Source organism: Sphaeramia orbicularis, chromosome 7, assembly GCF_902148855.1.
Source record: "Sphaeramia orbicularis chromosome 7, fSphaOr1.1, whole genome shotgun sequence".
Taxonomy (NCBI): Eukaryota; Metazoa; Chordata; class Actinopteri; order Kurtiformes; family Apogonidae; genus Sphaeramia; species Sphaeramia orbicularis.
Genome location: NC_043963.1, coordinates 16,216,619 through 16,242,976, shown reverse-complemented (window position 1 = coordinate 16,242,976; position 26,358 = coordinate 16,216,619). Strand labels below are relative to the sequence as shown.

Here is a 26,358-nt window from a genome sequence, read left to right as displayed (position 1 = left end):
TTTGTGTTATTCAGGGTCTGAAAAGGGCATTTTTTTCTATTGTTTGGTTCTAAATTATTGTCTCAACCTTTTTAAGACACATTCTCTTTTTCTTTTTCATAGCCTAATTCAGAAGAGGGATTTTTTTTTTGGTTTTTTTGTTTATAAATCCACTTGACTATTTTTGCTGTTCTTTTCCCCATCTTCCAGTATTCTAGATATCAGTCAGATACACAATATGGACAAAAGTATTGGGACACATTGAATTAAAGTGTGTTATTGTGAAGAAAGGGCTGAACTACAAAATAATAATGACAGATGTCATAATACAATTTTGCCTTACAGTATACATTTTTGTTGTCTTTAGGGTTAATCTAGTTGACTTTGTTGGCTGAACCAAATGCCTCACGTTGGTTTTTACTGAATTTTACTCAAGACAGGAAAAAAACATCCTGTTTCCTGAAATGTTCAGTGTCAAAACCTAACTATATATAATCAGAAAAATCAGCCTTTAACCTTAAAGGACATATTGATTTGACATTTATTGTGATAATATTGACAATTAACATGAAATATTTTATCATGTTAATGTTTGGGAAATATCGTAGCCCTAATAACAGGTGCATAAAATCAACAGGAAGGTGTGATGGTCCAATGTCCCAATACTTTTCTCCATATAGTGTTTGCAATGCATGTTTGTGCATTTTATTAAAACATAGGGACACATGGAGTAACAGTGATAACACTACTTTATTCTAGCAATTCATGCTTTTCAAGAAAAAATATGATACTGCAGTAAAGTAGCTCTGTTGTAATAGGAGGACAAATTGACTTTCAGTTCTTGGTAATACAGCCTCCTTATTGGAACGTTTAACTCTGTGATGACTGCCAGTGGGGTTGGCTGTCATGGTAACGTTACATTTGATTGACAGGTGACAAGTTTAGGATGTCACATGTAGGATGATACAGAAACCATAAAAAACTAGAACATCATTTCCCATTGGAACAGATTCTACATGCTAAGTGAAAGAATTAACTTATGATATGTAAACGTAGCTATAATGTTGTTAATTCAGTTTGTCATTAGACTTAAGTGTTCCAAATGCTGAAATAAATTTAAATGTATATAAAAAAAAAAAAACACATTGTAAATATGCTTACTAACCTATTTCAAATAAATGGAGTTATTGTCCGTTTCTAGAAAGAGATGAGGTGAACTTTACTGATCCCTTCCAGGAAATTCATTCAATCATCCACAAGCTCAACTAAAATAAAATAAACTTGGATAGATAGATAGATAGATAGATAGATAGATAGATAGATAGATAGATAGATAGATAGATAGATAGATAGATAGATAGATAGATAGATAGATAGATAGATAGATAGATAGATAGATAGATAGATAGATAGATAGATAGATAGATAGATAGATAGATAGATAAAAAAATGGGAACATCAGTGGTTTCTGTTTTCCAGAGCTGTATTATAATCTACAGCACCATCCTGTACATGTAAAATGCCGTCCAGACTGTCCTTCGGCGTTTTTTCCTCCATTTCACGTTGGCGTGCATCTGTACATTTAGTCTCTTTCTCATCATCTGTACGTCCAGACGCTTCGACACTTCCTTCCACTTCGCTGAACCCCCGCCCCCCTTATAAAACACACATGGTGTACCTCATGGCCACTTTCTCAGACACAAAGGAATACTAATGTACATTATATCCAGTTCTGTACGTCTCTTTAAAGGGTAAGTTTGTCAAAATGATACCAGATTAACACTAAATATTATGAGAAAACTGGCACTCACTATATTGAAAAACCTCCAGATCAGTGTCTGTTTCCAGGTCAGAGTTTTGTTTGAAAGCTGTCAGTATGGCAAACTGTGTTCTGATGTGGGTGAAATGAATAAAAAAAAGTGATAAAAATAATTGATAAAATGTTTATTTTCCATTACAAACATCTCTTTTTGGTGTGTTTTAACATACTTCACCCTATAGATATACAATTATAAGATTTTTAATACATAACATTTAATTTAATAGAAATTTAAAGTTATAGTTTCTCCTTTTTCCACTGTGGGGCTGAGCTGTATGACATGTTATTTTACTTTACTCCTTCTGTCACACCCCGCTCCCCCTTTAGTTCCTGTACTCGTCGCCACAGTCACCAATGAGCGCCATGAGGTCGTTAGAACACCGCGTGACTGCTTCAATGGCGGCAAGATCTTCAGCCGTGAGCTTCAGTTCGGGGCTGCAGCTACGCAGACTGTCGTCGATGTGTTGCCCCGCCCCTGCGACGCCAAGACGGCAGCCCACGATGACCCCGCCTACAGCAGGCTGGTCCAGCACATAACGTGTTGCCACGTTGGCCACTGAGCAGCTGTGTCTCTTGGCAACTGTCTCTAGGGCGATGAGGAGATCCTGGAAAAGTCTCCATCCGCCCCATGTGTCGATCATGTTCTTGTACTTTGATAAAGACGCAGTGTAAAGCTCCGCCCTGGACGTAGGCTCTGCCATCCCAAGATAACGCTCAGAAAGTAAACCTCCAGCTGTGAGAAGGAAAAGAGGGAGGATGGAGGAAAGAAAGGAGTCAGAGGAGAGTAGTGAAGGAGTCAGAAAGGAAAAAGGATGGAGTTAAGAGAAAAGAGAGGATGGAGTTAAGACAAAAGAGGATGGAGAGAAAAACAAGGGGGAACAGGGTAGAAATATGCAAAGGACAGAGAGGCGAAGGGGAAAAATGAGGGCAGGGACAGACCGTTGAGGTTGGAGGAGGATGGAAGATGGAAATGGGGGAAGGTTGATATGAAACGAAGTGAAGAGTAAAGATGACGGGGGGGAGGGCAGAGGGTGTGTCGTCACATCGATTGACTCCATTTTAGTGAACCTCCATTTTCTATCTTTAAACCACTGAGCTACTTACAGCTGAGGTGAGATGTTTACATACACCTTGGACAAAAGTATTCAGATCTGAACATTTCATTTCAACATGTATTCCCTCTTAGTTCAATTAATTCAACTACTTTATTTTTAATAGGTGAAATTTCAGAATAATATGGAACTTTTTTTTCTATTTTAGCCACAGCTAAAAAATTTGCCAAAAAATTTAATCATGATTTATTTAACATTATGGACAATTTATGATTTTGGTTACATGAACTGACAACAAACCTTGATTCAAAAATATACTTTAGTGAAACTGTTGTAAGTAATAAGTTATCTCCAAAGGAATAATCTTGATTTCACAGGTTTTTGAGAAAAATCTTGATTAACTGTTCACCACGTCTTTAAAAACCTGGAAAAAGGCCATTGTTTGTTAGATTTGGTGTGCTTTTATTTGGCTAAATCTAACAAAATCACCAAAGAACGATGAAGAAAAACCTATGAACTTGTGCCGGTCTGGAGCCAGTTTAAGAAAACCGGTTTAGTCAAAAGTGCCTCTGGCATAAGGGAAACTTTGAATAACAGTAGCAACTTAATCTGCAAAGTAAAGTGGTTCACTGGTAGATTTTCTACATCAAACCCTAAGACTCCTCCAGCTGTTTAAAACACTGTATCTAAGAGTTTGGGAGAATTTTGCAAAACTGGGTCCAATTGTTCACATTCTAATGACTTCTTCTCAGGTTCTTAATTCTCTCTGTCTGCATGTATATATTTTTTTTCTTTGTGCTAATATGGAATTTATCCCCTTTGATAAAATGTTGTCTTGTTTTTTTCTGGAACAGATCAAATGACATCAGGGATGGACACGTAGTGACTAATAAGAGTCAACTGGATGCTGAATATGGATGTCTGCATCATCATTTCTTCAGGTCAGTAGCATTTTCAAAATTTTGTCTTTAGGAAGTTAAAATGCCAAAGTAGTGTGTATAATATAGTGTAGATGATATAGGGCAACAAACATATGTGACCATAGCCTAACTCTGATCAGCTGTTCTGGAACCAAAAGCTCATACTTCCAACCTCAGGCTTTGCCAAGTCAGAACTCAGGGTGAACTTCAGAACTTGTTTCATAGAGAAGCATAAAGCTAACTGAACTATTAGAGTAAAGACACAGTATATCAAATTAAATGTTCAGAAAATGTGTGACATAATTTCATAAGAATTAAGTAACTGTCAAGTGTTACATCTCACCCAGAGTGCCATAAGTGAGGAGCTGAATGTTGTTGGCCAGACAGAACTGCTCCATCTTCACTGCAGGTCGCTGGTCAATCAGAGAGTACTGAACCTGCACAGACAACACACTGAGTTAGATAACAGATGCACCATAGAAATAAGTGAGTGATGCACTAAGTTATGTATACTGTTACCTGGTTGCTGGAGATTCTGATGCCTCTACTGGTGATCTCCTCCAGTCTCTGGGTGTCGAAGTTGGTGAGGGAGAGCTCTCCTGAAAAACAAGAAACAGTCATTGCAGTAACTCAGAATCATTCACATTTTGACAATCGAGACTTATGCTGCAGCATTTATAAGCATAGATAACAATCTGAAAACCTTTTGATATAATCAAGTAGTAGTTCTTCTTCAAATCAGTGACTTCTAGAAGAAGCCGTGCTTTGTGAGTAAAAATATGTTACTCTGACCTAATATTTATTTTAAAATTTGATTATTTTAGTTATTGGATTTTAGATTTTAAAGCCCTGTGCTTGTATATGTCAGTCTTTCACTTTGTCTCTTATGTTCATGTGTCATGTTTGTGTTGTTCCTACGTATGAGTCCTTCCTGCTGCAGGTCGGACAGGTGTCCCAGTGCATCCAGGTATCTCTTGTCCCTGTAGTCCCACCAGTGAAACTGAACACAGTCCACCACATCCACATTCATCCGGGCCATGGAGCGCCGCAGAGCCTTCTCCGCCACCTGCAAAAACACACACTTCAGCAGTGTCTCTACTTCATGACCATGAAAGACTAGGATACTTCAGGAAACATTTTGTTTTTGCAAAACTTTTTGCCTAAGTGTTTTTTTTTTTTTTTTCCATTTCCATGTGTTTCTGAGGTACGCTGAAGAACAATTAGAATGTGTATGCTGCAGATTTTACTGTTTTTACCTCAGTTTTAGAAATGTGGTCACCTGTAAATTATTTGCTGTATAGGTTTCACTTTGAGGTTACACAGCTGTGTAAAATTTCCAGGAATTTAGGAGGATATAATTGCAGAATTTGAGTGATAATATTCACAATTAGTTTTCATTTGTTTATAATAAAAACAAAAATATGACTCATTCATTTTTTCTCATTGTATCTGTGGTTCAGTGAAATCTCAGACCTCAAATCCCTGTTTAATGGTGCAAAGGTGAATGATGGGTTAAAGCTTTGATCATCCATGGGAAAACACATACAGCTCTGTGCAAAAGTCCTAGGCCAACATTAGGTTTGCTAGAGTACATGTACTGTATGCATTTTTCAGTATTTGTATCCAATCACGATATATGTAAAGTATGTACAGCAGTACAAACATAAGTTTTAAAGAAACGCTTCTATAAACAAAGACCAGGTTTCATTCAACATGTCAGATGTTTGTTTGAGCTGCTTCTTGTCATGGGGTCAGAGGTCACACAAAATACTCTAACCTTAACAACCCACAACATATTTACAGTATTTTCTTACTGTATCTAAAGTGAAATAAATAAGTATGTACACCCATTTCAACCTTGCAAAAATGAAGATAAAGGTGACTTAAGACTTTTGCACAGTACTGTAAACTGATCTTGGGAATTCAATAAATCAATATTAGCTTTAAGATTCATTGACTATTTGAAGACCCTGGTGCTAAAAGTACTGAAGTTACATTTTTGGACAATTCAAGTTGAGCACATATTCATGTTGTATTTGTTTAGCTAAGTCCACCCTATAAATATTTTTAACAGACTTTTTTTGTGACTTCCGTACTTTTAGCACCAGGGTCTTCATTTGTTAAAGGCCACTCTAATGGATAACATGATTAAACAGGCAACTACCAGTGACATTAAAAGGGCACTAAAATATAAATATAGCTGAGGATTTTTCAACTGGATTCATCTTGACGAAGAGTTCACATTTAGATGAAACCAACTGTGAGTAGATTTTCATTTCAGGGGTCAAAGTGAGGCGCTCTCTGCTACTTTACAAAGACAAACACTGCTCTCTAGTGGACAAACTGCACTAACTCACGTTACGGTCCATTGGTCCAGATCTTGGCACCCATTTGGTCAAAGCCTGCAGAGCTGGAGCAGAGGGTTTGGACTTCAACTGCAAATGAGAAAAAAAAAAAATTAAATCTTAATTTATCTATAACTAGGTTATGTAATTGATTAAATATACCATAAGCACCATGTATCTCCATATACTACGTGTGTATAAGAGACACAAATGTACATGATTAGTTTTTTGTATAAAGGACACAAAACACTGACTACAGAGTGTTGAGATTCGATGCCAGTGGAAGAGAAAAGCTGTCCAGATGAGAAAAGTGCTTTCAGTCTCTCTGCGCATTATTCCAGGTGAACGGCTGAAACCATGGTCGATACCATTAGACTGTCACAACACATCAACCACAACAACTCAGATCAGAGCCACACTGGGACCTCTGTGTGTGTGTGTGTGTGTGTGTGTGTGTGTGTGTGTGTGTGTGTGTGTCTTTACATAACTGTGTAAATGTTGGTTTTTGCAACAGTTTTGTAAGTGTTATCTAAATAGACAACATTTTCATATATGTTAAAATCTAATATAAGCCTAAAGGGTTAATAAGTGCTCCCTGACCATTTTGTCACAGTTTCTAGGGTGTTTTCAGGTGGTCGATAAAGGCCTCCAGTGGGCTTAGAAAAAGATATTCCTTGACATATTGTCACATAGGTTTTCCAAAGTGTTTTAGGTAATAGAAAAGGCATTAACAAGTACTCCTAGGGATGGTTCAGGGTTTTTAAAAAAATGCTAAAAGCAGGTCACCAACAGCCACCAGCAAAAAAGTAGTAAGACTATGCTATGTGCTCTGAAAACAGTCAATTTGGACAGGTTTTCATATTTATTTATTAAGTGTTGCAGATTATTGCTAATCCATATAACAAGTACTTCTAAAGGTGTTTCATAATTTTTCAAAAGTTCTAAAAGCAGGTCACTAACAGCCACCAGTGATGAAGTAGTAAGGCTATACTATGTGCTCTGGAAAACGTAATTCTGAGCTTGTTCATTCATTCATGCATTCATCCATGTTCTGAACTGCTTTATCCTCGAGAGGGTCGCGGGGGGGGCTGGAGCGTATTCTGGGCTGGTTTTCATATATATTTCTAACATGTTCTAGATAATTGCTAAAGAATTAATAAGTACTCTTACAGGTGTTTCTGGGTTTTTCAAACATCTAAAAGTGGGTCACTTAACATTGATGTTAGTGGAGTAGAAAGGCTACACAATGTGCTCTGAAAATGGAGGATTTGGGCAGGTTTTCATAAACATTACTGAAGTGTCATAGATAACTGTTAAAGCATTAACACACATTCCTAGAAGTATTGCATAATCTTTGAAAGGTTTTAAAAGCAGGTCACCAACTGTTGTTGGCGCTGAATTAGAAATACTATACTTACTATGTGTCCTGAAAAGCAAAATTCTGGACAAGTTCTCATTTATGTTTCTTAAGTGTTTTAAATAATTATTAAGCAGTAGACTTACATGTGTTTCAGGATTTTCCAAAAGTTTTGATAGGTGGTCACCAACAGCCACTGGTGGTGGAGTAGTAAGGCTTTACAATGAGGTCTGAAAATGGGTCATTTGGACGGCTTTTCATATATTTTTCTGAAGTGTTATAAATAATTACAAGTACTCCTCTGTGTGTTTAAGGTTTTTTCGAAGGTTTCGAATGGTTAATCTGGACAGGTATTAGTACGGGTTTGCAAGGGGCTTTATGAGAAAATGGTAATACTCTGAGCACAACAAAAATTATTTGTGGTGCAGATTCTTGAACTATGCACAATAAATTAATTAAAAGATAATTAATTAATAAATTAAGTATCTTTCCTATCTGCTTGTGTGATTGATGTACCTGGTTGTTGAATTGTCCAAATATTTCCTCTGCAGGTCCATAAATGTCTGCCATGTCAAAGGAGGTCAGACCAGCATCCACATACGCCTGCATGGCCTCCACTGGAGAAAGAAAGAGGAGGTACTGACACATATAACACCCATAAACAACTGGATGTAACACAGCTGACATGATGACATCTCTTTGCGTCCACCTATGTTTTCTCAATACATATATTATTCTGCTATAATGAAGAATTATATGATTTTTTTTTGTAAACATTTCCGGCAGTTTGCAGTCATACATGTCAAAATGTCATATCTGTGAAATGACAAAAATGTAAAAAAAAAAAAAAAATGTCAAAGTCGCTTTTAAATTCAAAAGTGCCATTTGCAAAACACATTTCACAACTTACTTAGATGGCCTTAAAGCACACAAAAAAATTTTTTCCTTTAATATTTTTACAATAACCTGATACACTTGGGTTTGATAAGATTAAGTAAACTTTAAGTAAGCTTTATGAAACTGTCAAAGTATTTTTTTTTTAAATAAAGAAATAAGCTACTTACTATCTGACCAAAAACATAAATCCCTTAATTATTCATCCTTATTACCAATGCTTTTTTTCTTTAATTTTCTATTGATAAAAAAAATGATTAGTTGATGTTATCGATAAAGTCACCAAAGTTAATTGTTCCAAATTATACATATATACACAGTATAAAACATCAGTGATGGAAGATCTTGTCTTGTGTAAATTGCATTTATTTGTGGGTAGCTTAATCTACAGCACAGGTGTCAAACATGTGGTCTGGGGGCCAAAACCAGCCTGCCAAAGGGTCCAATCTGGCCCCTCGGATGAATCTGTGAAATGCAAAAATTATAATGACGATATTAACAATCAAAGATGTGAAAATCAGTTTAGGTCAATTCAATCTGAAGTGGGTCAGACCAGTAAAATACAATCATAACAACCTATAAATGATGACAAACGCAAATTTTTGTCTTTTTGTGTGTGTAAAAAACGTAAAATTACACAAAAATGTTTATATTTACAGACTATCCTTTTACAAAAAATGTGAATAACCTAAACAAATATGAAGAATATGAAATTTCTTAAGAGACGTATGTAGAATTTTACAAACATTCTGCCTGTTACTGAATATTTTGTGTATTTGTAGATCCACTGTTATCTCTACTTCGTAATGCAAATGTATAAATGATAAACTAAGGCGTAATATTGTTAAAATTGCACTTATTTTTCTTAAAGATTTTCACGTTGTTCATATTTGTTCATGTTATGTCCAAGTACAGTTCGTAGAAGTAAACATTTTCATCATGGAATTTTACTTTTTTCACTCAAAAACATAGAGAAAACTTTGGTGTTGACATTATTTATAAGTTCTTAACCTATTATTTATATTATTTTACTGGTCCAGCCCACTTTAGATCATATTAGTCTGAATGTGGCCCCTGAACTAAAATGAGTTTGACACCCCTGATCTACAGCATATTCTTTTAGATCATAGTGTCACTGTCCTGTTAGAATAAATCAGAAGGAGAATATTTCAATACATAAAGTTTATCACAAACATTAAACTTCTGCACATTTAGATTTATGTGGTCTGAGGGAGTTGGTTAAAAACTGTCAACTGGAAAAGGCCTATGTTGACAGACAAATGGGGTGAAGCTAAAAAATACAATATCACCCCCTGAAATGTAGTGGAATATTAGACTAAAAGTGCACAAAAATAAGAAATATTTAGGTTAAAGTACCTCAAATTCATGCTTCACCACAATACTTGAGTACCAGTACTTAATAACATCGCCTTAGTGCAGGGGTGTTAAACTCATTTTCATCCAGGGGCCAAATTCAGCCCAATTTAATCAGAAGTGGACCGGACCAGTAAAATAATAGCATGACAGCCAATAAATAAGGACAACTCCAAATTGTTTTAGCGCAAAAAATGACATTCAATTATACCAATATTTACAAACTATCCAAACAAAAAGGATGTGAATAACCTGAAAAAAATTAAATTTGTTAAGAAATGTAAGTACAATTTTATCAATATAGTGCCTCAACTTATCATTTATACATATGCATTACAGATCAGATCTACAAAGGCACAAAACATTTAGTAACAGGCAGAATATTGTTAAAATTGCACTTAATTTTGTTTTGGCATCTCAGGCTGTTCGTATTTGTTCAGGTTATTCACATTTTATTGTTAAAGGATAGTTTGTTAATGTAAACATTTTCCTAATTTAATGTCTTTTGCACTAAATCAAAGAGAAAACATTGGTGTTGTCATTATTTATAGGTTATTATGATATTATTTTTGAGTTTGATGCCCTAACTTACACTTTGCAAATTCATCCCTGGGGCCGGATTGGACCCTTTGGCGGACCGGTTTTGGCCCCGGGCCGCATGTTTGACACCTGTGCCTTAGTGTGAATCCTACATGTTTCTTGTCATGATACTTGTGTATTTTTTTTATTATTATTATTTATTTACCTGCTCGGTCTTTATTCACGGGTCCGTGGGCTCCAGACACCTGCCACATCCCGTTGAGGACCCGGCAGACCTCCAGACCACCGGACAGTCTCACCGTGGGCACCAGGGACATGATTCTACCAGAAAAAGGAAAATACTTTGTACTTTACTGCTGATAAAAAGCCCCAATGAACCTATGTCCGTTCACAGTATTTAACTCATACAGAGTGAAAACTTCGTTCAGTCTCAGTAAACTTTAATTAAACCACTTACTGTTTCCAGTGAGACAAAACCCAGAGAAAAAACTGCCAGTTACTGCAGCGAAGTCCTTATAAAACACCGCAACAAAACGTTACAAAAGATTTGGAGTGTTTGATAACAACCCTCTGATAGCGCCTTTGGCCGGAAGTTACCACCAGGCGACCTGCTGATTGGCCGCCCCCTGCTGGACGACACCTGGTACTACAGCTGGGAAATGCATGAGATTCATTTTAATAAAAAAAGATCACATGACTTCACCGGGGCGCCCTGAAGGGGGGGTGTAAACATGAGAAATTCATGGGCCCCAGCATTCCCAGGGGATATAGATTTAATTTTTTTCCCTAGTCCCCCCCCCCCCCCCCCCAACTTTTTTTTCCTGTTTTTTTTTCCCCACTAAATTTTTTACAGGGGTTTTTTTTCCTACTAAATTTTTTCCTCGATTTTCATTTTTCCCATAATTTTTTTCCCTGTTTTTCCCCCCACTAATTTTTTTTCCCTGTTATTTTTCCTCCCCAAATTATATTCCTGGAGTTTTTTTCCCCCAGTAATTTTTTTTCCTGGTTGTTTTCCCCACAAAATATTTTTCCTGGGTTTTTTCTTCCCACTAAATTGTTTTCCTGGGTTTCTTTCCGCACTAAAATTTGTATGTTTTTTTTCCACTAAATTTTTTTCCTGGGTTTTTTTTTCCCACTGAAATTTTAATGTTTTTTTTCCACAATTTTTTTTTCCTGCCACCCCCCATCCCGTTCATTTTTTTCCTGTTTTTTTTCCCCACTAGTTTTGTCTCAACATATCTTGTTTCATCTTTTTTTCCAAGCAACTTTTGTACTTATGAAAGCCTTAACAATTATTTCAACCATTGTGGAAACATAACACAAACTCCAAAATAGAATAATTAGCCTTAACTATAACCTCTGAGCACTTATTCAAATCCTCAGCCCCTGTAGTGGTTGTGAGGACAAGAAATAAACATGACATTCAAATATAAGTTGTTGGAAATCATAGTAATTTCCTTTTGAGGGAAAAAAACTCAACATTCCTTCCTTTTGTTGGCAGCTTCCCCATTTGTGATTGGACCCAAACTACTGGGCAATGTGTTGTTTTTTTGTCTGAAATGAAAATTATATGAAACATAATTTCTGACAGTAAAGTTAGACTTTTCATTGGTCAGTTTCTTTTAACAGCATTTTGCCTTAAGTGTATTTTATTTTTAATTGCTTTGTATTTTATTAATTTTAACCCCAGATGAAAGACATTTTAAAATCTCTGTAAATAAAATTCAGTGTAAACATAGCACAGATCTCAGTTGTTAAAATTGTTGTTTAATGGATAAAATTGTGTTACCAGTTTTCCCTCGAACGTTAAATGCATCATATTAATAAGACAGTAAGTGACAAAAATATTGACACAAAATAAGGTGTTTTACTTCTCAGAAACAATCAAACAGTGTCTACATTAACATAAAATGAGAATGTTCCAGAAGTCCATTTTAGACAGATCACTCTGCTGAAGCAGCCGCCTTCTTCTTCTTCTTCTTCTTCCTCTTCCTCCTCTTCTTTGCTTGTGCGTCGTTCATCTGTTCGGCTGCAGGTTCTGGTTTCTCCTCAGTGTCTGAGGCTTCAGATTCCTCTGGTGAAGGTGCAGGTCTCTTTTCGCCTTTAGGTGGACTGTGTGACGTCACCTCTGAACTGTATCACAATAAAAAATAAACACAATGAAGAGTCTGACGTTTGTTCTATGCACCTCATTTCTAAAGGAAATTATGAAGCATTTTATGTTCACTTTATCCTTTTTAAAATGTGTTTAATTACTAGGGTGGAGTTACTTGTGATTCACAGTGATTTGTTGATGAAGCAATTATTCTGTATGGATGAAAATTATTTGGCATTTATTTTTGTAAAATCTTCAAGATTATGACATTTAATACTTTGTTACCTTGTTATTTATGGAAATGATGGAAACTATTTTCTGAGCGAATGTATGATGATAATAATAGAAGAGAAGAAGGAGAAGAGGAGGAAAGCATTAAAGCATTATCATAGCTAGCCTTATATATATAATATCCAGTGCTGCTACTCACACTGGTGTATGAATGTGTGTGAATGTTTGGTGGTGGTCGGAGGGGCCGTGCTTCCATCAGTCTGCCCCAGGGAAGCTGAGGCTACAAATGTAGTTTACCACCACCAGAGGGGGAATGTGAGAGTGAATGAATAATGGATCCTCTGTACGTGCTTTGAGTATGCCTTCATAGAAAAGTGCCATATAAATCTAATCCATTATTATTATTACTACATATGAAACAGCCTTTAAAGACTATATAAATGTTTACTGTCACTGTTCACCTGATCTGAACTGCTGGTTCCTGGTCCACAGGCTCTGACTCGCTGCGTTTCTCTAACAGAGCCACAAAGAAGCCATGGGTCCGGGTCTTACTGGTACTGGCTCTCAGACACTGAGTGAATGGTTCCAAACCTCGTTCAGGCCACTGAGGCAACAGAGGAACTAACCTGAGAGACAAAACACAGGGAATAATAATAAGTCTGGAGGAAGAGAAAGATGCAACACATATCTACAACAACGATGATACAAATGTTGAATATTTAGAGCATGGAGACCTGGAGTAGGGCAGTTGTATTTAAGTTAAGGTTATTTTTATTGTCCCCAGCCAGAAGTAAAATCAACTAGAAGCACTCGGAGAGCGCAGACCTCCGCCAAGGCTGATCAGTGGCCCCCCCCGTGGGCCCCCCCCCCCCGATCACCACCAAAATGTAATCATTTCTTCCTTATCCCATTTCCAACAAACCCTGAAAATTTCATCCAAATCTGTCCATAACTTTTTGAGTTATGTTGCACACTAACGATCAGTGGCCCCCCCCGTGGGCCCCCCCACCCCCGATCACCACCAAAATTTAGTCATTTCTTCCTCATCCCATTTCCAACAAACCCTAAAAATTTCATCCAAATCTGTCCATAACTTTTTGAGTTATGTTGCACACTAATGATCAGTGGCCCCCCCTCGTGGGCCCCCCCACCCCCGATCACCACCAAAATTTAATCATTTCTTCCTCATCCCATTTCCAACAAACCCTGAAAATTTCATCCAAATCTGTCCATAACTTTTTGAGTTATGTTGCACACTAACGGACAGACAAACAAACAGACAGACAAACAAACAAACAAACAAACAAACCCTGGCAAAAACATAACCTCCTTGGCGGAGGTAATCATCATCAGCAAACCCACAAAGAAGATTAGTGGCCCAAATAAACAAATAAAAATAGAGGATCAGAACAAATAAAAGTGATGTCAATATTAAAACTTGAGAGCTTGTGGCCTAATGTCACAAATTAGAGGGTTTTACATTCTGTGTCTCATACAACACCCTCTGTCCTTTGAACATCAGTGTGAGTGAGGAAAAAAACGTTTAACATGGGGAAAAAAATTATTGAAAAGATATGTCGTCCTCAGATACTTATAGTGTTAAACAACTTCAACAACATGCCCATAAAACTGCATGAATTATATGAGTAGACTTTAATTCTGATCTTTATTACATGACCTGGGTGGGAGTGGGCTGTGATACCTGAAGCTGGGGTTCTGCTGCAGACAGGCAGAAATGACGTCCTCGTTCTCCTGACTGTGGATGGAGCAGGTGGAGTAGACCAGACTCTTCAGACGGGGGAACCTGAGGCCGTGGTTCAGGCATCGGAGCTGGAACGAGGCCAAGGACGCCAAACGAGCCTGATCCTTCTCCACATCAGCGGAGGAGGAGTTGTCCCTCAGGCACACCATACCTGGAGACCACAGACAGGCAGGCAGTTCAGATTAGGATGAGGTGGTACAGCGATGCATTATCACACAAAATACAGAATAAGACTGGATCGAACTGATGTGGATTAACACTAGATGACAAAACCTGTTTTTCTATCTCTAGTGTCTCCCTGTGTTTTACTGTGGACTCATTTGTCCAGCCAAATTAAAATAATAAAACATAACTCCAACATTGCGCCTCGTAGCAGAAACAGCAGCCGAGTTACTGTAACAAAACAAGCTGAGTTTATTTCTTATACATTATTATTGTCGTAAATAGTGGGTGGGACTCACATTAAATTCTATAGGTAAAAAGGTACCCGTATATATCCTATACTGCCTGTATATATCCTTATTTGTTGTACATATCTCTCATCTGTAGTATTCAGGTTTTGCACAAACGTCACATGATCACGTGGTTTTCTGTTTACAACGCCATATTGGTAGGCAAGCTTTCCTTGGATCGTGCAATTGCCCATTGTTGGTGATATTTATCTTTCTCCTGTGTAGATCTACAATAACATAAAGCTTTAAGCAGTGTGATCATGGTAACCACATGTGTTGCGGTTGGTTGCAATAATCAGCAAGAAAAAAAAAAAAAACGGTAAATCCTTCTATAGATTTCCGAAGGATCCAGAACGGAGGGGGCTGTGGATTGCAGCCATAAAATGCGAAGGCTGACAACCATCCAGCACCAGCCGAATATGCAGCGACCATTTTTTTGAGGGTAAGTGAATGCATTAAAACACAAATTAGTTTATGGCTACATAGACGTTACCAGTATTTAGTGCAATAAACATGTACCATAGGCACCCCACCCCCACCCCCTACCATTCTAAGTTTGGGTTTATTTTTAGATGTTTGTTCAGATGTTTACACTCCCTTTATTCTTGTTCCAGGAAAAAGAGACAATCCTACATCCCCTGATTACGTGCCATTGTTGTTTTCACACCTGAGATCCCCACAAAAAAGGAAGGCCAGAGAAAATCTGGAGATAGTTGTAAATATCTGGGTAGCTAACTGCCGGGTACTTCTGAGCACTGACAATAGCACAGAGTTTATCCAAAGTCAAGCTGTAGGGGTCTACGGCAATAGAGCTTATCTTTTCCACATAACGAACCTTGGAGATGCTATCAAGGGCTCTGGCAATATCGGACAGGACAATGTTGGCTTTATCACAAGCAGACATACTCGCAAATAACAAAACACGCAAACACGAGTCCAAAGAAAAACACAATATAAAGCAACAGTTCTGACTTTCTGGATCCAGATAGCGTGCCTACCAATATGGTGGTGTAAACAACAATCACATGACCAGTGATGTCAGCTGCAAGTCCTGAATAAAGTTAGCTTTTGTAAGTTAGTAGTACTCTAGTAGTATATGTATATTTAATATTCTATCCTGTAGCTTTTTGCACATGCCTCGATTTTCAGTCTTTTGTGTGATATTCTTTTTTAGACAGTCTTTTTTGTACTAAGAGTTTTTGCTGCTAAACTGATTGTCATTGTTCCTGTAACAATAAAGATCTATTCTATTCTAAAAGTCAAACTAAACAAACTTCTTTCTCCACTTACATGTTCTGTAGCTCTGTATTTTCTAAAATGGAATAAACCCCTGTAATGTATATTATTTGAGGTATAATCTCTTTAAATAAAAAGTGTTTGTAACATTTCAAATGAGGCTTTGACTAAGTTGAACTTTTCACCCACTTCACAGAAAATACAGATTGACAGAATATTGATTATCACAGCTCACCCATACATGATTTTTGACCCATAATCACCCAGCTATGGATAGAGTTTGATAGACACAGATGAACTTTATTGATCCCCAAAGGCAAATTCACCTTCTACACCTACCTTCTTTTGTAAACATTGTGGAAATAATTGAATCTACCTGATCCACTGCAGGACGGATCCAGCAGGATGTACTCCACGTCTTTATACTGTGGGCTTTCAGGGTCCACTGTCAGGAAGTCCTGGTTGGCGAGCTGCTGACATGTGACCCCCGCCCTGAGCAACAGAGTGGACATGGTGGCCAGCCGCTTGGCGTCCAGGTCAAAAGCGAACAGTTGGCCTTTGTTGTTCATGATTGCGGCCAGGTGGCTGGTTTTGTTTCCCGGCGCGGCGCAGGCGTCAATGACCACGCTGCCAGGTGGGGGGTTCAGGATGTGGGCTGGGAGGCAGCTGGCTTTGTCCTGCAGGATGATGTGACCCGCCTTGTACAGGAAGTGGTCATGGAAGTCCATTTTAGGAGAGAAGACCAGCACCTCCGGTAGATGCAGGTCCTGAACAAAGGCTTTCTTCTTCAGGTTTAAGTCATCCAGCCTCGAGGCCTGACCCAGATACAAGAAGCCCTCTCTCTTCAGGTAGTCCACAGCATCTTCTACGGTGGTCTTCAGGGTGTTCACTCGCACATACCTGAGCAGAGATAGGAAGTGAGTAAAAACTAATACTTCATTAAGATGTTCATCTTCCTAACTTTTATTCCCAACATTTAAAGGCAAATCTGTGCTTTCTGCTTGTGGTCTTTTCAAACCCTAACCCTTTACATCACAGGTATCAAACATGCGGCCCGGGGGCCAAATCCGGCCCGCCAAAGGATCCAATCTGGCCCGTAGGATGGATTTGTGAAATACAAAAATTACACTGAAGATATTAACAATCATGGATGTCAAAATCATTTTAATTCAGATTCCATATACAGACCAATTAGATATCAAGTAGGTCAGACCAGTAAAATACTATCATATTAAACCTATAAATAATGAAAACAGCAAATTTTCTCTTTGTTTTAGTGTAAAAAAAAAAGTAAAATTACATGAAAATGTTTATTTTAAAAAACTGTTATTTTACAAAAAATATGAATAACCTGAAATGTCTTAAGATAAGTAAATGCAATTTTACCAATATTCTGCCTGTTATTAAATGTTTTGTGTATTTGTAATTGTAATGTAAGTTGTAATGCACATGTGTAAACGATAAACTGATAATCTGAGGCAGAATATTGTTAAAATTACAGTTGTTTTTCATAAGATGTTCCCAGTTGTTCATGTTATTCCGATTTTTGTAGATGTTAAGATTATCATAATTTAATTTAATTTTTTTCACTGTTATTATTTTACTGGTCTGGCCCACTTGAGATCATATTGGGGTGAATGTGGCCCCTGAACTAAAATGAGTTTGACACCCCTGCTTTACATTATCTTCATATGACATAAAAGCCAAATGCACACAGACAGATGTTACAGATGTTCTTCAGAGTCTTATTCTTTACTTTTAAACTGTGGGTACATTTCAGATGTTGAACTTTTTTACTTTTACTGCAGTAAAAAAGTTCAGTCAGTATTTCTACTTTAACGAGAAGGTGTTTGACAGTAGTATCTATATTATGTACTTGAGGTGAACAATGTGTGTCTTTCTAAGCTTCTGGAATCATCTTCTTCCTCTCCGTACCTGGGCAGCAGGTCTGCGGCGGACTGCTGGAGGCTGGCCGGGAGCAGGTCCTGGTTCCTGCTGACCTTCTGCTTCACCTTCATGCGGGCCAGCTCCGCCTGCAGCCGGGACCGATGCTTCATCAACATGGCCTTCCAGGACCCGCCGCACTTCAACCCCTGACCTATGATCAGGTCGTAGACCAACACTTGGGCCAGGTGCGGTTTCAGCCCGGTCAGTTTGAGCAGTTTGGTGGAGGCGATGATCTCCTGCAGGATGGAGGAGAACTTCTGCGTCTCGCAGACCAGAGCGAACAACTGTTTGATGTTCGCAAACTTACTGTCGTAAACCAGAGTCTTCAGGGCGCCCTGTTTCTTCTCGGCTTTTTGCAGGATCTCGGCGGCTTTTACGTACAACGCCATGTTCACAGGAGGCTTCAGTACACGGACACACGGGACTCTACTTGTACTCTGTTAATGTTCACCTCTTTCGGATACCGTAACACATTTCTCCCAGTCGAAGCTTTCTGTTGTCTTTTACCGCTGAAATAAGGAATTGTTTTATTCTAATTTACATTTTAAAAGGTAAAACAACAAGGTTTTACCACCAAACATCTAGACTCACATGGAAAAGACGGGGTCGTAACACCGGAAGTACTAACGCGTCAAAGACCTTGTATTGACAAGATAGTATATCGTTATACTCCAACAGAAACGCACAACAAAAGGGTAACTTCGGAGTAAGCTGCTCTTCAAAAGTACCATATATTCATGTTTTCCCCCTCACCTCCACATCGTAACGCTTTCAATTCAGTGCTTTATTCTCACTGTATAAGAACTACGAGATAGTGTCTCTATAACACCTTCAGCGAATTTATACCGATGAAAAGTGAAAATTGTGTCGTCAAAACGACATCCACAACGGCGCAACCAGTGCGTATTTTCGTTTACTTCTATACTCTTTGGTAAAAACGATTCTACGGTTCTGAACATAAACGGTATTTAAGAAAAAGGAAAAAGAAATTAAAAATAGCAGATTAACACAATTACAGAATTTAAAAATACTAGTTTGAAAAGTTTTTCCCTTGGTGTTATAACCCCACAGACTGAGTGGTACATTTGTCGCTTAAGTTCAGTGAAAGATAAGCTTTAGCTGTCATCTGATACTATTGTTGGTTATATTTTAAATAAGACAGTGCTTTTTTGCAAAGCACCACAACAGACTTAAACACATAACAAGAGCAGTGAAGTGTATAGAACTAAAAAAATTTATTTTAAATATAAATGTACATTCTCTGAACATCAATCTGAAGATGAAGAGGTCAGTCAACTAATGCAACTATGGCCATGTATACACTTCTACTGTCCCTAACGATAAGAGGATGGCTCTCATGTATGTCTTCGGACTAAAGAATGTTTCAGTTCACTCTTTAAGCATACACTGAAAATGAACACCCCTCACTGCCTTAAACTTTGGAATGTTTCATACAATATATGCTTCGTAATACACCTCTGTACTCAATAGTATAAACAACTCAAAATATTGATGCTTTTCAGAGCATCCTTTGTGGCACCTTTCACGTGTCAAATATAAACCAACAGTAACAATAACAAATAACTCTTTTTTTCTCTAGAAAATCTAAAAGGCAACTTCTTCCATTTCCTGTCTAGTGACATAGCACAGCCCATCTGCATTCTGCCTCCAGCATGAACAAAAAAACATAACAAGAAAACATTAGAGGCACCAACACATTTAAGGTGCAAAAATCAAATATTTTCTGCAACAAAAGAAACTGACTGGTGTAATGCCTGATGCATAGTTTTCTTTTTAAGATCACTGTTGACTCCATCAGTGTTTCATAACTTCAAATCCTACATTTCAATTAATTTCCACACATGCAACTGTTTGTGTGAGATACCAAAAACAGCATGAAATGACTTCCACTGTTCTCTTAAGGCATCTTAAATTTCATATGGTGAAATACCTTCACATTGTTGAATATGAGAGGCTTTAACTTGTTTTCATTGGATAGTTTTCAAAGAGTGCAGAGAACAGTAACCACCCTTTAGTATGACCATCAGCTTTGTCTGAACTGCATCTAAACCATTGTTGCAGGTCATTGGTTCCCAAGTGTATAACTAATCAAGAATAAAACCCTGAGTAGTCTAACCTCATGTCTAATATTTCAAAAAATATACCTTTGCTGTTCTATTTAAGTGTGTTGAACTGATATTGAATTCATTTCAGTAGTCTAATCTTAAAAGAACCTGCCATAAGGGATGTGGTGTTGAATAAATGAAGTAAGCGTTCCCCTGTGGTTTATAACTCATAGGCAAAATACTCTGCACAAAAAAAAAAAAAGAAAAAAAAAAAAGAAGGAAATTCAGGCCTGTTAGGGTTTGGGTTTAAGTGCACCTGGCTTTCTGACATTAGTGGTCTTGACAGAGTTTTTATATAGAAGCAGTCTCTCTGTGGTGTGAGGGGGGAGGCGATTCCTCTTGGCTCTTACGATACATGCAGCCATTGGACAAAGTCGGTCAAAGCCCCCGGACGTGGCCGGCACAGCCAGCAGCTTTCTGGCAAAGCTCTGCAGCTGGGGGAACCGAGTGGCAGATTTCCAGTACATCACACTGGAGCCGTTTTCCCACAGTGGTTCAGAAAGGTACGTGTCCAGCTCTGACAACTTCAGGGTCTTTGCAGGGGGCTGAAGGAAGCTGAAGATGGACTTGCGCTTGAGGTCATTCCCATTGCCTCCTTCACAGATGCTGTCTGAATCACAAGACGTCTCCGTCACTGTGTTGTCTTGACATTCCTCTTTTTCATTTGGCTCCTTGTTTGTACTGTCTTCTTCTGTCTGCACAGATGGAGGAGCTGAGGCTTCTTGATTTCCCAAAGCAATGTCTACAATGGTGCGAGCCTCAGACTTCGATGGTGGCATTAGGAAACCTGTCTGTTCCTGCTTGACATCAGCAAATGGCTGAAAAAAAGTTAAAAGCAGAATGAAAGTTTATTGCACAAAGTATCTAATATAAAGTCAGGAGACTTCACAGAAATACAAAACAATCTTTCTACAGTCTCAGAACTATGAGAACAAATTTAATTGGTTGAAATTAAGTACTTTATCAAACCACACAAATTATGAAAGGAGAACATTGTTTCAATCCATTTCCCACTTAGAGCTGTGAACTCAGCATGGTACCTTCAGGGTTTAAATGTCCATTTAAACATTTGGTCAAGATGTTTGGTGTGAAGAATGGATGATACCGTGCTAATTTTCTTGTTTTCTTGGCTTTGTTACAGTTGTTCTTTGTATTTAGTGTTGTGTTACCTGCTTATGTAGCATGTAGTAATAAAGCTGTCATTTAGGGTAACACAGCTAGCCAGTTCAGCTTAGCTGTAAGTTGCTACTGTGTGTGATACAGTTTGATGGTTTAACAGTTATATGTTGATGACTTGTCCTGTGGTTTATTGGTGGATAATTGCTTTTGATGCTGGTATATACATTCCATAGCTTTTCCTAAAAGATATGAACTAAAGAAACATACAAAAAATAAATAACAATATAAATTGCATTAATGTTGTTGTCTTCTACACCCAGAATATTTTCAGTTATGAAATGGAGTGAAGTGATGGTTTGACTGAGATTTTGTACCTGCATTTTTATCCTAGGGTCGAGTACAGCAGCTAGTACCAGGTCCTGCTGATGAATCAAGGACTGAAAGTGTGAGTGCAGACCAGTGCGTAGAGCCTTGCTGAAGTGTGTGTAGTTGGTAACACGGCTCTCTAAAGTCTTATCAAGGCCAACGAGGGATGGGATGATGTAGGAGCTGGTTACACCATTTCCTTGTAGCACCTAAGTCAAAGAGACAGAAAGCAAAAGTATTTATATTTGGAATTCAGCTGATTACCACTCACAAATGATGGAAAGCAGAAATAGATCTTATTTCACAAAGGAATTCATAACATTTATTTAAAAAAAACCCAAGAGATGATCAATGACAATTTTGATTCTACAAAAGAAAATCTCTTTTACCTGTAAGGCCTCCTCAAAGGGCTCCAGGAGGCCCAGGATGTCAAGGACTTGCTCTCGCTTGACCATGACAAGAGGCGGCGCACTGGCCGAGTCATTAGCCTCTATACGAGCCTGAGCCAGAACGGTCATGACAGGACTCCAAGCAGTTACCTGGACCATACGACGTAATGACACCATCAATGAGTTCCAGCGACAGTTACTGGAGGAGGGACACAAGGACAGGCCACATTCCTTCACCAGCACCTGAGGAGTCATATGACAAGCAAAGTCAAAAAAGGCATCTTTAAATCACCTTAGATCTACATCTTGATGGATGTAAACACTGAATAAATTGTGTAGAGAGAGAGTCTACAAATTCCAGGCAGCATATATCAAAAACATTTCAAACAGGGTAAATAACAAAGGATAAATATATCTGGTAACAGCACAACACGCCATAGTTTACCCTTAACTGTCACAGAAAGAAATCAGTACTACTAAAAGTTTCACCAAAATAACATGCATGATTTTATGGCTGTACATCAATGATGTATTTTTGCATAGCATTTAATCCAGTGTATGTTGGTATGTCTTTTTTTTTTTCACCTCACTCCAGTAGGCACTGCTCCTAAAAAAACCCACAACATTGTGGACCTGTGAGAGCAGGTTCTCCACAACTCTTGAGTTCTTCAGCGCCTCCTTGATCACTAGCTGCATTGTACTGGCCACACAACTGGTCCTAGTCCCCATCTGCAGCTCTGAAAAGGGTGACTCTGTGTCAGACATCTTGTCTGACAGAAAAGCCACAACGTCATCTCCATCAGGGTCTCCCCTGTTGGACGGACACATGATCTTGTAGTCACAGAACAAGCTGTTATTAGCCAGAGCTTCTTTGGCCTGACTGGTGAGCATGTAGCCGATGCTGTGAGGAAAGATTCCATAGCTCAGCAGAACACCTTCCAGTTCCCTGGGAACAGCAGCGCAAAGGTTTTTATCACTCAGTCGACGAAAAGCCACGATGGGACGACGGATCTGCCAGGAATCACTAATAAAATGGAGCTGCACAACAACAATGGGCTCCTCGACTGGATCAGACAGATTGCCTGCCCACAGGTCACAAGTGACATGAATAGCACCCTCCCTGTCTTTGGTCTTGGCCAGGCAAGATTTGAGGTCACGGATGAGCTGGGGCTTGATGGTTCGCTCCACATCATCATAGAGCTGTAGACCAACCGCACGCTGGGACAGTTTGTTGTATTCTGGGCAAATGATACTCATAAATGACCTAAAGCCTGCACCTTCAACAAAACTGTGGAAACAAAAGGGACAAAATGGACATACAAGTTAAAACTCAGACTCTTTAAGATCCCCCCACACACACAATCAATATGTATATATGTATATTAAGAGCTAAAACTCTGATTATTTGGATTGTAATCTTTTCAAGAAGCTGTAGAATCCTTGTTTTAACATGTGAATGTGAGCCTGACTGGTGATTTGCTGTCTATAATACAATTGTGTGTAACACATGAAAAAATGTACATCACACCGTCAAGTAGAGGCACATGGATTGAAGCCACTGACTCACTTTATGCAAACATGTTTGCGTCTTTAAAATCATAAAATTTGGGATTTTTTTGGGAAATTAGGAGCCACCATCAGCAGTATTCATTACCTAAGAGGCAGCATGTCTTCAGCAACCATCTTAAGTGCTGCATCAACAAGCTTCTTCTGGTCGACCGGTGCTGCTGCTGGTGTTCCACTTGAAGATGAGCTCGGACTGGAGCTTGAACTGTGGGGTAAAGAGGGGCTGGGAGTCATAGTTCGTGGAAGTGGGGCAGTTAGCTTCTTCTTTGGTTTTGGATGTGCTGGCTTCTTGTCCATCGCAAGACTGATCTGAAGTAAAGTGAAAAAGAACATGATAAAATGTTTGACACATAGCTACAATCTGAAGTACTGAAGAACAGTTTATAGTTGAATAAATATTTATAATCAAAACATCATTAAGAGTCATAAAGGTTTAAACCCATCTTACCACTGTGGGAGTTACTGGTTCAGCATCTAATACAACATCACATTTGAAGTCTATCTGTAACATGACAAATTATACATTAACAATTATTACATTACAAACAAAGCAAATATATCCAAAAAATTGAACGAATGATGAAAAATATTGATGTTTAGTAGTTACAGTTCAGTAACTTACAACAAGTGCCTTCAGATGATAGTACCCCCCCCCCCCAAAAAAAAAAAAAAAAAAAAAAAAGAAATAATGTGTCAAATCCTCGACCTTCAGTCCACACCAAAGTTTTTGCGCAAATGGACGGACAGACGAACAATGAACTAATGACAATACCTTACGGCAAGGGCTGAGGGTAAAAAGTGCTGATTGACTAGCTAATGGTTATATTACTCAGTATTGTATGCCAGGGGGATAAAATAAAGGTGAGAGTACCATAGAAAAAAAAAAACATTATGATGTTAAGGCTTGCTTAAAGTAGGAACTGTACCTCTCCATCCACATACTGCTGAATGTCAAGGGAAATGCTGCCAGATTCATCTTTCAATAAGCCCAGCTCTGCTTTACGTTTGATAGTAGAGTTCCAGTGGTTCCTCACAGAGTTGTCTGTCCTACTGAATAAAAGAAATCTTAATCTCTAAGAGCATTTCTTGAAACAACTTCTGATATTCAGCCCACTTTTTAAGACGAACAACTAAATAATATGCCTGATTTCCATCATTCACCTAAATCAGTTTAAGCAAAAAACATCAACCCACCTTCCAGGAAGCAGCCTGGCAATATCAGCCCAGCGGTTTCCCATGAGGGAGTGGGCCTTGTAGATAATGAGGTCTTCCTCATTTGTCCAGGAAGATTTATTTACAAGTGGGTCAAGGTGGTTAGTCCAGCGCTCACGACACTGTTTCCCCAACCGTCCTGTCAGGTGATTGGCAATCGTAGACCAGTGTTTGGTGCCGTACTTGCCCACAAGTTCTATTATCTGTTTAAAGCAAAGAGATGTGTCATTACAGAAATGGAAAATAAGTTTAGAAAATGGTCCTTAAGCTTTCTCTGTAAGTCTGCAAAAAATGTCTTTAAAGCTGCGTAAGACGTTCATCACCAATTTTTCATCAAATCTGTAAAACCCGAGCGATAGCAGAAGTATCACGAATCCGTTAATCTTTCTGTGATTACACACCTGAATCTCTTCCCTCACGGTGAACAACTTTGAAGTGTACTCCATCACAAACAGCCCATTTGTTTACATAAAAAAGCGAAACCTAAACAAAACCGTCATTCAGGCTTTTTCGGAATTCAACGCAGCCGCATTATGGCCACAGCAGCAACAAACACGGAAACAGCTTCATTGCCTCTTGCTACTGTAAGGGTTTTACAGATTTGATGAAAACTTGATGACAAACATCATATGCAGTTTTAATTGTTCACCTTATCATCTTCTTCTTTGGACCAGTGGCCTTTGATTAAGTCAGGATCCAGGTACTTTTTCCATCGCTGCATGCACTGGAGTTCTGTCCGGCCCTGTTACAACAGTGTTTTTAACTCTTCATTTTAAAATTTTCAGACAGATTGTTCCTGTCACAGTAACTGCATTTTAATCAGCAACACAAATATTTCCATGTGTACTTACTGGTAAAAAACTCGCAATGGTTTTCCAGTCTTTTTTCCCAAAGTTGTTGATCAGGATTTTAAGATTTTCATCCTAAAATAAATAAATAAATAATAATTTCAAACATTTCAGAAAAATTACATGCATAATTCCATGTTGATTGTTGGCTCATATTTATGGAATTCAAATTACAACACAAGTTACTCAACAAAATCTAATTGTAAAAACATAGCGTGCTGAACACTTAATACCCTTCAACCATATACAGTGTAAGATTCTGTTGAAAGTTACTGCCCTATACTTTACATTAGATTGTCTTTGTGTAAAACTTATGACATACATATTTATATTTGAAAGTACTCAGATATTATATATGCACAAGGCCATTTGAACTTGAAAAAGTAGATCAAGGTGACCTATTTTCAATAGGCTTCTGCTCCATGGCAAGATGCATCCACAGTATAAATTTGGTGCGGATATCTCAATGCATTCTTCAGATAATGCGATTATGTTGTTGAATGGAAAGACAGACAGACGGATGGATGGACAGACAGTCAGACGACAAAACGATTACAATACCCCTCGGCTGGGGGGGAACAATTGTAACCCCCCCCACGTACCTCTTCCTGAGTCCATTTGACTTTACCATCCTTTGTCTCTGATGCATCTAAGTCACCATCAAAGCCCAGCCTGATTTCCCCATCTTTTTCCATGCTGCAAACATACACATTATTTAATTACACATCT

The 26,358-nt window shown here is 38.3% G+C and overlaps 3 protein-coding genes across 9 annotated transcripts in view; all 3 read right to left on the bottom strand.

Annotated features, from left to right (window-relative positions):
• Nucleotides 1–1,437: 1,437 nt before the first annotated feature.
• LOC115422364 (uncharacterized oxidoreductase YccK-like) lies at nt 1,438–10,895 on the bottom strand. 2 transcript variants are annotated; one of them, XM_030138662.1, is made up of 9 exons: nt 10,738–10,856; nt 10,635–10,636; nt 10,486–10,601; nt 7,989–8,089; nt 6,128–6,205; nt 4,689–4,836; nt 4,290–4,369; nt 4,114–4,207; nt 1,438–2,531 (listed from the first exon to the last, which is right to left on the bottom strand). In XM_030138662.1, the coding sequence occupies exons 3-9, from the start codon at nt 10,595–10,597 to the stop codon at nt 2,122–2,124; spliced, it is 1,023 nt and encodes a 340-aa protein (XP_029994522.1). In that variant the 5' UTR covers nt 10,598–10,601; nt 10,635–10,636; nt 10,738–10,856; the 3' UTR covers nt 1,438–2,121. The 2 variants fall into 2 exon arrangements, with proteins under 2 accessions (XP_029994522.1, XP_029994521.1); XM_030138661.1 differs by lacking the exon at nt 10,635–10,636 and having other exon boundaries at nt 10,738–10,895.
• A 1,132-nt stretch (nt 10,896–12,027) lies between these two features.
• nsun5 (NOP2/Sun RNA methyltransferase 5) lies at nt 12,028–18,670 on the bottom strand. 2 transcript variants are annotated; one of them, XM_030138658.1, is made up of 5 exons: nt 17,992–18,670; nt 16,433–16,956; nt 14,309–14,519; nt 13,068–13,232; nt 12,028–12,416 (listed from the first exon to the last, which is right to left on the bottom strand). In XM_030138658.1, the coding sequence occupies exons 1-5, from the start codon at nt 18,390–18,392 to the stop codon at nt 12,224–12,226; spliced, it is 1,494 nt and encodes a 497-aa protein (XP_029994518.1). In that variant the 5' UTR covers nt 18,393–18,670; the 3' UTR covers nt 12,028–12,223. The 2 variants fall into 2 exon arrangements, with proteins under 2 accessions (XP_029994518.1, XP_029994519.1); XM_030138659.1 differs by having other exon boundaries at nt 12,028–12,413; nt 17,992–18,667.
• A 547-nt stretch (nt 18,671–19,217) lies between these two features.
• Nucleotides 19,218–26,358, bottom strand: part of mybl2a (v-myb avian myeloblastosis viral oncogene homolog-like 2a) — a 14,635-nt gene continuing 7,494 nt past the window's right edge. For 3 of the 5 annotated variants that reach the window (XM_030138652.1, XM_030138656.1, XM_030138657.1), the window contains 11 exons: nt 26,232–26,325; nt 25,633–25,704; nt 25,431–25,523; nt 24,764–24,984; nt 24,496–24,619; nt 24,018–24,071; nt 23,658–23,878; nt 22,589–23,291; nt 22,004–22,246; nt 21,623–21,823; nt 19,218–20,947 (listed from right to left, as the gene is read on the bottom strand). In XM_030138652.1, the coding sequence (XP_029994512.1) occupies nt 20,363–20,947; nt 21,623–21,823; nt 22,004–22,246; nt 22,589–23,291; nt 23,658–23,878; nt 24,018–24,071; nt 24,496–24,619; nt 24,764–24,984; nt 25,431–25,523; nt 25,633–25,704; nt 26,232–26,325 (2,611 nt within the window). In that variant the 3' untranslated portion in view covers nt 19,218–20,362. The remainder of the gene's footprint in view (nt 20,948–21,622; nt 21,824–22,003; nt 22,247–22,588; nt 23,292–23,657; nt 23,879–24,017; nt 24,072–24,495; nt 24,620–24,763; nt 24,985–25,430; nt 25,524–25,632; nt 25,705–26,231; nt 26,326–26,358) is intronic. The other 2 variants (XM_030138654.1, XM_030138655.1) reach the window with 2 other exon arrangements.

Coding starts and splice junctions, on each gene's coding strand:
- LOC115422364 (XM_030138661.1), bottom strand. CDS start 10,597: ATGTCCCTGGTGCCCACGGTGAGACTGTCCGGTGGTCTGGAGGTCTGC. Junction 4,837..6,127: donor CTGGACCAATGGACCGTAAC/GTGAGTTAGTGC, acceptor GTGTTTTTGCAG/GTGGCGGAGAAGGCTCTGCG. Junction 4,208..4,289: donor TCAGAATCTCCAGCAACCAG/GTAACAGTATAC, acceptor TTGTCTGTGCAG/GTTCAGTACTCTCTGATTGA.
- nsun5 (XM_030138658.1), bottom strand. CDS start 18,392: ATGGCGTTGTACGTAAAAGCCGCCGAGATCCTGCAAAAAGCCGAGAAG. Junction 16,957..17,991: donor GCCGCAGACCTGCTGCCCAG/GTACGGAGAGGA, acceptor ATCTCTGCTCAG/GTATGTGCGAGTGAACACCC. Junction 14,520..16,432: donor TCCGTCCTGCAGTGGATCAG/GTAGATTCAATT, acceptor TGTGGTCTCCAG/GTATGGTGTGCCTGAGGGAC.